The sequence below is a fragment of the Cenococcum geophilum genome, assembly GCF_001692895.1.
Source record: "Cenococcum geophilum 1.58 unplaced genomic scaffold K441scaffold_27, whole genome shotgun sequence".
NCBI lineage: Eukaryota > Fungi > Ascomycota > Dothideomycetes > Gloniales > Gloniaceae > Cenococcum > Cenococcum geophilum.
This window is the reverse complement of record NW_027137585.1, coordinates 145,380-155,503: the sequence shown is the minus strand read 5'-3', so window position 1 is coordinate 155,503 and position 10,124 is coordinate 145,380. Positions and strand designations below refer to the sequence as shown.

The window sequence follows — 10,124 nt, the reverse complement described above, 5'->3', positions numbered from 1 at the left end:
ATTCTAACTTAATAAGGAAGCATCTAACTCAATGGGGAATCATCTAAACTAAATAAGGTGGGGGGTGTATGCGTATTAATTGGGGGGTGTACGCGTATTATTTAGGGGGTGTATGGCTATCATTGTCCTAACTTTTCTCCTTACTTCCCTATACAGAACTCCATATTACCAAAGCTATGTCTTGCTGGCCGTGTGCTCTAGATACAGAAGATTGTTTATAAGCAGCTTTAATAGCCTGGCGAACAATAAGCCTTTATAAAGGCGCTGAAGCCTGCACGACCTGTGCGAAGGCCCATAAGGTTAATCCAGTTACTTTCCGCCAGTAGCTTTAAGGCAAATTAGTCTTCCTAAGTTACCCATATTAATTAATATTGTATTACTCCAGCAAGGCAGTAATTGCTAGCAATAATCTTGCTCTATGGAGGTCCCTAACAAAAGTCAGGAAGTTTTGAACTAGCGTATGCGCAAGCACGGGTGCGTATTTTACAGCCTATGTAATTAACCGCGGATGAGGTCCACAAGCAGGCAGAAGAGTCCTCTGCAGCCGCCGGTGGTTAGTTGAACTTTAAAACACTAAAAATCGACTTTGAATAGACTCTATTATATATATTTATGGTTTCAATGCTCCCTAATAATGATGCAGTGATTTTAAATGGGGTTTACTGGTTATTTGCGACCAAATTTGTATTTTTGAGTATTTTGATGTTCAAAACCTTCATAACTAGGGTCACCTTCATAACCCCATCACATACGTTATATCAACCTTAAACGTCTGCCGCTTTCCAGAGCCTGACGGTGCGATCGGACGATGCGGACGCGACCAGCTTACCGTCCGGCGAGAAGACGACGGCATTGACATCATCCGAATGGCCCTCGAGCGTCTGCAGCGCCGCTCCCGTGGCCGCTTTCCAGAGCCTGACGGTGCGATCGGACGATGCCGACGCGATTAGCTTGCCGTCTGGTGAGAAGGCGACGGCCCAGACATCATCCGCATGGCCCCTGAGCGGCTGCAGCGCCGCTCCCGTGGCCGCGTCCCAGAGCCTGACGGTGCGATCGGACGATGCTGACGCGACTAGCTTACCGTCCGGCGAGAAGATGACGGCGTTGACATTATCCGAATGGCCCTCGAGCGTCTGCAGCGCCGCTCCCGTGGCCACGTCCCAGAGCCTGACGGTGCGATCGTCCGATGCCGACGCGACCAGCTTGCCGTCCGGCGAGAAGGCGACGGCGTAGACCAGATCCGAATGGCCCTCGAGCGTCTGCAGCGCCGCTCCCGTGGCCGCGTCCCAGAGCCTGACGGTGCGATCGGACGATGCCGACGCGACCGGCTTGCCGTCCGGCGAGAAGGCGACGGCGTAAACCACACCCGCATGCCCCTCGAGCGTCTGCAGCGCCGCTCCCGTGGCCGCATCCCAGAGCCTGACGGTGTGATCGTACGATGCCGACGCGACAAGCTTGCCGTCCGGCGAGAAGGCGACGGCGTTAATCTCATCCAAATGGCCCTCGAGCGTCCGCAGCGCCGCTCCCGTGGCCGCGTCCCAGAGCCTGACGGTGCGATCGGACGATGCCGACGCGACCAGCTTGCCGTCCGGCGAGAAGGCGACGGCGTGGACATTATTCGAATGGCCCTGTAAAATTTTTAAAATGTTGTACATTACCGTTATAGGACTGTCTTCCCCGCTTAAGTCATGTTTCTTCCAAAGCGTTACTTTAAAATTAAATTCCGGTTGTTTCATAGTTAACAGCTTTTGAAAATCCGTAGAGGTCTGCTTATAACCGGGTTCACTTCCGGAATCAGAAAAATGAACGCTGCTAACGGATGAAAGTTCATCACCGTCCCTCTCTACTTCGGATTTTAGCTTCGCGGCCTGATTGGTCATCTTGGAACCTCCGTCCGCCTCCCCGTCTTCGACACTGCTAGGTAACACAAATAAGGCAATGTCCTCCAAATGCATGGCGAGATGGCTTTGCAGCTTTGAGAGGGACATCTCTTCGCCACAAAGGATGCAAAGCGATTGCTCACTGTCGTCAATAGGCCGGTCACACATGTCAAGGACGATTGGAAGTTGGGATTCGGAAAATAGCCCGTGATGATGGGCCTTGAGATGTGTTTCCATTGAATCTCTCGTTAGATGATTCTCATTACAGTCACCGCAGACAAATTGGCGTCGATGCATCTGCATTTCGTGATATATCCAGTCGTGCCGAGTGACGTAGAGCTTTTCAGGGGTTTGGCATTCTGGATAGGTACAAATATAGGGCCTGAGATCTCTAAAGACGTGTCGTCTAGAAACTATATTAGTGTAGTGAAGCAGAGAAGGCTTTTTCTAGAACCTACTTCCAGGTCTGTCTGTCCTCCATTTCACAGCTGATGAGCTTCATACCACAATAAGGGCAAAGGAAAAAGAAGCTACCCTTCGGAGTGGGCGCATTCGGAACGCGGTTTTGTCGTCCCTTAACTGCAGTTGATGGCGCGTATACTGTACGTGGACGGCCGGACTGCGTTTTTGTCTCAAATATGGCCGACTTCGCAACAGTAGAAAAACTCTGCTTCGACAACGACGACCTTGCTTCATCGTTCTGCCTCAAATGATTTCGATCGGACGGCTGGATAGTGGGCACCTGGCTTTGCGGCTCGCCGGCTCGATTAGCCTCCAGCACAGGAGTTTCTTTCATCAGAACATCCAGTGTCGGTGGAGCGGAGATGGTTTCGCGAGCTGTGAGGTTGTCTGGGTGGTCAGTCCAGTACTGAAGCTGTTCACGACGTCGGGTATTCGCATTTGCGAGCCTCTGACAGAGAGCTGTGACATCTTCGCAGCAGTCGATGTCAAGATCTGTGCGGCCCTGAATTTGATCCGAAGATACAGGCTCTTCATCCTCGTACGATATATCTTTAGCGCTTTTGGCAAGGCCATTCCATTGTCGTACTTTCTCGAGGACGTGTTTGCAATCAAATCTACTGAGACAGAAGGCTAAAGATGACTCCTGTTTTTCTGGATTTACTCTAGCGTTACGATTGACGGAACGAATATACTTGCCCGTTAAACTAGGACGGCGAAGAAGGGAAGAAAGATGGAAAAGCGATTGGATTTGCTCAAAGGCCTGTTGCATGAGCCAAGCGATCTTTGAGTCTTTAGGATGCTCGTGATTTGCGTCGTCTTCAACTTCGGAATCAGAATCAGCGCTCATGCTAGCAATGGAATCCTGATCAGATTCTTTTAGGTCATCGTACTTTCTTCCTACGATAGGAATTGCTGCGATCGAGTCAACGAGTGGGAGATGGTGTACTTTATACTAAATGACCTACCTTGGTCGAGACACCACCTTAACCGTTTAAGAACCCCTCGGACAGTGTCTTGGAGGTCAGGATTATTTCTCAATGTATCGTCTAAGGAACCGCGAGCTCTTGGCAGAAGGGTGGCTTTGGTTTGGTCGCCCCAAATCTTGACTCTTCCGAATTCATCTTGAATGTGAGTGACGTCTACCTGTTCCAACCGGACCACGCGGCAATTCTCTGCATTGAGAGTAAGCAGCAGCTTCCTATAGTACGTAAGGCAGTCTGTAAAGACTGTTGAAAGGGACTCTTTCGATGAGGTTGATGATGCCTCAGCCATCGTAACGACGAATACTAAAGTAGATATAGATTTCGAATAACAATCCACCAATTAAATAGACTATTCTCGAAGCTGAAAAGGCGTCATAATTTCACTATCTGTTAAACAGTATATTTCAGGCGTAGAGAAAAGGCAGACATCGATGAAGCTAGGTTGCAGTATGACTGGTGGTTGATACTTCAGCACTAATGACGGTGAGGATCAGGCTGAGGCAGCTACATAATTTTTCAGCAATGCAGCAGGCGAATCTTCAGATGAATGAGGAATCAGTGTCCGCAAAAAAAGCTTGATGCGCTCAGAAAGTGATAGGGCTTAAAAGGTAAATGGACTGTCAGCATTTGAAAAGCAAATTAGGCAACCAACAGACCACATAGCTAAAGAGGTAGTGCCAAACATAGGACCTCTGAGCTGCTATTGTAGCTTATTCCAATGGCTTGCGTGATCAATGTCGAGTCAAACCTTCCAACCTATCGTGGCTTCGTAATTTCGTTCATTTAAGTAGGTTTTGCAGATGCGATAATGTGAGTGGAAAACCGCTCGCAGTGTATAGATGGGAGCTCGCCACGTATATGCATGAGCTTTGGGTTGAGCTCCTGAAGGCTGACACGTCACCAGCGCTCACAGGTTATGCTTTTTGTTAGCAGCACCATTTCCTCAACTAGACTCGTCTGTCCATCATATATCTACTTTGCGCCTCTTGAGCTCCCAGGAAACTCTTGACACACTGTCGGGTGCGTACATCGAAGCCATGGCTGACGTCATCGCTGGTCTGGTATTGGGAGGGATCCCAATTGCTTTGTGGGCCCTTGAGAAGTACCACGACCCTGTGAAAAACTACTGGAAGTACGATATGACACTGTCAACACTCCGAGATAACATATTCGTGCAACAACAGCAATTACATATTACCCTTCGCTTAATTGGACTAAACCAACCGAGCGTTAATGAATTACGAGAATGTCTCGAAGAAAAGTACCCAAACCATTATAGGGAATTTCTATCAATTATTAAACATATGGATGAAATTACCAAGGGCCTCCTAGACAAATTGGGAATCGACATGGATGGCAGAGTATGATATTTCGAATTCACACTACTTACTCTTTTCATTAATGTAACTCCCTGTTCCGCATGCCGCTGCAAATATCATTCTTGTCTTGGATCGAAATCTAATTTCTTATACAGCCATTATGGACAAGTGACCCACCCGAACGAGCTCAGTGGGAGTGGCGCCGCGTGAAGCGCAGCTTCAGCACCGAAGAACGCAAGGCTCTCATCGACCAACTGCAATACTGGAACACAGCATTGAAAAACTGTTTTGAGAGACCAGAGGTACCAGCAGAAGACGAAGATACTAAAGTTCAGGAGCTCCAAGCACGATTCAACCCCAAGCACTGCGATTCAATTCGCGAAAATGTCCGAGCTATCCATGGAGTTCTCAAAGACGGCTGGAATTGCATGTGTCTATGCTCACATCACGCAGCCATTGATCTAGATTGGCAGCCAGAAAAGCCCACTCTCCCGTCAGTCTTCGATATCGCTCTTTCTTTCCAGGATACCTCTACTCAAACAGCGGCTGCAAAGTACTGCTGGCGAAAACTTCAAATTAAGATAGAGAAAACAGATTCGGGCAACGTTACACCCGTCGCTCAGCCGGTTCTATCTCCGCAATCATCCAGAGCACCACCACCGATGCCACTGACAGGTTCAGGAAAGAACAAGCTATCGGGTCTGTTTGGCCGACGACAAAATAAGAAGTCGAAACAAGTCACAGTTACGGTACCCCCTTATCCTGGTGGGTTTATTGTAGCTGTCTTGACCAGAGAGTGCGATAGCTGACTAATTCTTCAAGCGGTGCAATCTACCATACCAACTCCCCGTTCAGCCAACGATAAGATCTCATGCCTTTGCGTTGGGGTGCGGAAGGATTTTAGGGCATCCGTAAACCTGGGTTATTTGCCAGACCCAGACCAAGGGCAAAAAAGAAAGTTTCATCTCAGCTGCGCATCAAATACCAACTCCAACATTGTAAAAATCATGCCATTGAAGTCGCTCTTTCCCGTGCAGCCCATTCCAACTCATCAACTCCTGCAGCACCAACTCCCGCCGCACCAACTTCCGCCGCACCTAGACTTATCGGCTAAAAAGCGGTACGGTCTCGCTGCCGCCTTAGCTTGGGCAATTCTTCATTTTAGCTGTACTCCGTGGCTAGATGACAATTGGGATGGAGACCAAGTCAACGTGTTTCTTGAGAACACAGCCGCTGGCAGGGAACAACATTTTTCCCGAAATCCTTACATATCTTACCTATTTGAGACGCACGCCACATCGTCAACACTGACTCCCGCCGACCGTTTCAACAGCAATCAAATTCGAAACAGGACTCTCTTCGCTCTTGGGATTCTCCTCATTGAGCTTTGTATTAACAGGTCGTTCGAAGAGTTTCGACAGCAGGGTGATACAGGAAGTACTGCAACCACTATACTCGACGATTTCAAAATCGCGGAGAGCAAAATAGACGAGGTTTATAACCAGGCAGGAGATTCCTATGGTTACGCCGTCCAACGCTGTCTGAGATGCGAGTTTCCTGGACGCGATATCACCAAAAACTTCGAATTTTCCACGTTCAGACGGCATTTCTACAACAACGTCGTCGCTCCAGTTCAAGCAACATACATTAGACATCGATAAGCGAATTTCTTTACATTTAAGACGTGACTACCTCAGAATAATCACCTTATTTGCCCGAGGAAGTGGAAAAAAACATCCAAGCTGTAGTTGAGATGACAATTGCCATATTTATTTCCTGGGCACCCTGTGCAGGCATGGCAGTAAGCCTTTCAAGTCTTCCACTAACCTCGGAGTTGAATTGAATTTCTTGGCGCTCTAAAATCATTGAATTAAATTAACTCGGGCTAGTTCCGGAATATTTAAAATGCTTAAATTATTAAGATAGTATATATAGTCCCTATAAAAAGTCTTGGTATAGTATAGCAACTAAAAGACGCCTAATTCGCCTAAATCTTACCCGTAGAGCCTTCGTATAAGCTCCTATATAAAGCGCCGCTAGCTATAAGAATATATAATATTATTAGCATAGCATTAAAGGCTTTATTAGAAGGATTGGGTCATTATCTACTATCTACTAGTCTTCTATTTATTACTTAAGCTATTTAGTATTTACTTACTACCCTTAACGGCTTATATAGTCTTGTTTAAATAGTAAAGGAATTTGCTTTTAGTGCCTTTTATAAAGGGACTTTAAAGATAGGGGGCTATAAGGACACGATTATAAAATAGAATAGATTGGTAAGAGAGACGAATCCTTAAGGAGGTAAGGCCTTTAGGATTGTAGAGACTATATACTACAGGCACGTGCCTTTAGTATATAACTAGCGACTATCTAAGGGGCGTCCGGGGGTTGTCCTAAGGGCAACCCAAAGTAGCTGCAATAATATCCCTTATATTACCCCCCCTTCTTATAATCGGCCCCTAATTGCCATTACCTTACGGTATAGGGAGATTATAAAGGCTTGTCCCAGAAGGGATTTGGAGAGATGTTAGTATACTACTATATATTATCTATCTATCTAACCCCTACTTTAAACTACTAAAAAACCTTAGTAAGGAAAAAACGTAACTAAAAAAAAGATATAAGGATTACTAAAAAACTTATTAGAAGCTGTTACGGGATAGGGGCAGTGGCTACAAAGCGTATATATTTAAGGAGTCTATAAGACGTTACGCGATCAATCATAAGGGTCGAGGGCGTAAGGAGGTGATATACCTACGCGTAGCTGATATAAGCTATACGCGAGGTGTTGTAAGAGCACGGGGCTCTCCTATAGAGGCCCCTGCGGTAGGGTTTTATAACACTACCCCCCCTCTTATAGAGGCGGAGCTTCGGCGACGCTATAGTTACTATATATATATAAAAGGGACACTTATAGTATAGAAAAGAAGAAAAGGGGGGTATTGCTAAAGGCTTAAAACAATGTTATATAATAGGGCTTGGCATCTAAAAATCTAACTAATTAGATAACTTTAACCGCTAGTTAAAGTTCTTAGATATCTTAACAATATTCTAGTTATATAATTATACTTTACTATAATCTAACGGTAATTTAATGGTAATTTACCCTTACGTGGTAATGTATAACGGTTTAACTCTATAAGGGCTTCTATAAAGGATTAGGTATAAAGTTTCTACTTAGGCCTAGTTTCTATAGGTTCGCGTAGTAAAAGTCGCTAATTAAATCCTTTATATTTTTAAAGTCTTCTTATAGTTGCCATTCTGGCTAATTTATATTAAATTTTGTGTATATAGCTCTATAGTAAAGCCGTTGTCCTCTACCTTTACTAAAGTATTTAGAGTTAATAATTTGTTTAACGGTCCACTCCTTATAGTTCTTATCTTTATTCTTATCTTAGATTAGTACTAGTAGGGGTTTAGGTTATATCTGCCCTAATAAGGGGTTAGGCTAATAGAGGTGTAATAGCTATAGGTAAAATACGGGCTATATCCTACGGGTAGCTAGGGTAGGTAGGAGTTCTAGCTTATATATAGCTTCCCTATTAATAACTCGTTTAATTAGATAGGGGCTAAGGTTCTTATAATTAAGTAACTTTATAGGCCTCTACGTAGAGATATTACGTATATTTAGCTATACCTAGTCGCTAACACGTATCTCTAGTAGTGGCGTTTTATAACGGTTAGTAAAGTAGGCCTACTTTACTTAAGCCTAGGCCATTTCTCCCTTATAGTAGTTAAGTAGATTTTTTATACGGTCTATATACTAGTTAGTAAGTAGTATTTTAAGGCGTTTTTTATATAGCAGTTTCTTATTAATAGGTTTTAGTGGCTCTATACCGGATTAGGGGTAATAACCCTTATTTATAAAAAACGGGGTAAGTCCTATAGTAGTTAAGACGTAGTTATTCGCTGTAAATTTACCTAGTAGAAGGTAATCTATCTAGTTATCTTAACTATAGGCGACTACCTATCGTGGGTATGCTTTTATACTAGTATTAGCGTTTTCCGGTTACTTAGCAGTTTTATAGTAAAAGAATATAAATATCTTAATAGAGATACTAAGGCGTTAGTAGATTCGTCTCTATATATTAGAGTTAAATTATATGCCTTAGTTAAATGTAATTAAGTTAGGTAACCTATATAGTTAGTAAACTTCGCAGAGAAAGGCGTTAGTAACGTCGCTAACGGCTACGCCTTTAGTTAGGACGTAGTGGCGCTCTTTTATAAGTTAGTATATTATTATAAGGATGTTTTTATAGGTACGGCCGTATTATTTATAGGGTAGTAGGTTAATAATGAAATCTATAGCGATATCTGCTTATTATTATATAGGTACTAATAAAGGGTGCAGTAATCCTTAGTACTTTATATTAAAGGCCTTAGCGCGCTTATAATTGTAATAGGCGCCTATAAAGCATTTAACTAAGTCTATTATTTTTGGCTAGAAGTAGTATCGGCTAAAAAGCTTATAGGTTCCTCCTCTACCTAAGTAGCCGCTTAATTAGAGGTTATAGGCTTTTAGATTAGTTGCCGTTATAAATTTTTTAAGTTAGGGATAAATAGGCGGCCTCTATAATAGAGCCTATTTTCTTTTACTTTTAAGGCTGCTATATTAATCTAGCCTAAACTTTAAAGGTTAATAGGTAGCGTATAGGCGCTAGCGGTCTTTATAGTAATAAGTTAATATAGTAATAGGTTAACAGAGGCGTTATATACTATAGTAATAAGCTTATTAATTTTAGGAGGTAACTTTAGTTTTATGGTATAAAGCTAGGGTATAGTTAGCTCTATTATAGGTAGTATACCTAAGGCTAAATTTTATGCTTTTAAAATTATCTGTTATTAGAATTAATTATAGGGGTTATTTTTAGACTAAGGAAGGTCTTACGAGCGGCGTATTAGGCTATTAGGTTTAGTACCTTATACTCCTAGTCTATATATAATTTTAAAGTTAAGATTAGAGAGGAACTCGTTCTAATATACTTAGCGTTAGTTTAGCTACTTTATAGTTATAAAGTACTTAAGATTACAATAGTCCGTAAGGACTTTAGTTAGCTAGTTAAACTCTACTAAGGAGAGTTTTAGTTAGAATTCTTTAAACGCTTATATAATTATAAGGAGTTCTTTATTATAGATTTTATAGTTATACCCCTATAGTATAAGCTTAGATAAGTAAAATGCGACTAGGTAAAGGAGACCGTTATTACATATTTAGGAAAGAACGCCTATATTAACGTGGTCTAAGGAGTCGGTTTTAAGGTAAAGTTATTATTTTAGTGTAAAGTAAGCTAGGATAGGTGCTTTAGTAAAGGCATTTTTAAGGTCTTAAAACGCCTTCTTGTATTTAGGCGTCTAGGTAAAGTATAGGTACGTTTTTCTTCCTTTTATAGAAAGGCCCTTTGTTTATATTATTGCTATAAGTAGTGCTACTATGCTTAAGAAGTTATATATAAATTTCTGATAGAAGTTAGCAAAAC

General features: G+C 43.0%; 3 protein-coding genes across 3 annotated transcripts; 1 reads left to right on the top strand and 2 right to left on the bottom strand.

The window, feature by feature from the left end:
- Nucleotides 1-764: 764 nt before the first annotated feature.
- Nucleotides 765-1,655, bottom strand: K441DRAFT_565849 (WD40 repeat-like protein; the record flags this gene model as incomplete). Its single annotated transcript, XM_067643720.1, has 1 exon — nt 765-1,655. One exon carries the CDS (start codon nt 1,653-1,655, stop codon nt 765-767), a length of 891 nt encoding a protein of 296 aa, XP_067502825.1.
- On the bottom strand, nt 1,613-2,265 carry K441DRAFT_661623 (uncharacterized protein). The gene is made up of 2 exons (XM_067648903.1): nt 1,827-2,265; nt 1,613-1,764 (listed from the first exon to the last, which is right to left on the bottom strand). The coding sequence occupies exons 1-2, from the start codon at nt 2,181-2,183 to the stop codon at nt 1,717-1,719; spliced, it is 405 nt and encodes a 134-aa protein (XP_067502824.1). The 5' UTR covers nt 2,184-2,265; the 3' UTR covers nt 1,613-1,716.
- A 2,109-nt stretch (nt 2,266-4,374) lies between these two features.
- K441DRAFT_517596 (uncharacterized protein) lies at nt 4,375-6,290 on the top strand (the record flags this gene model as incomplete). The annotated part of the gene is made up of 3 exons (XM_067642122.1): nt 4,375-4,686; nt 4,800-5,409; nt 5,467-6,290. Coding segments are annotated over 3 exons (1,746 nt in total), but the record flags the coding sequence as incomplete, so codon positions are not given.
- Between the last annotated feature and the right edge of the window lie 3,834 nt (nt 6,291-10,124).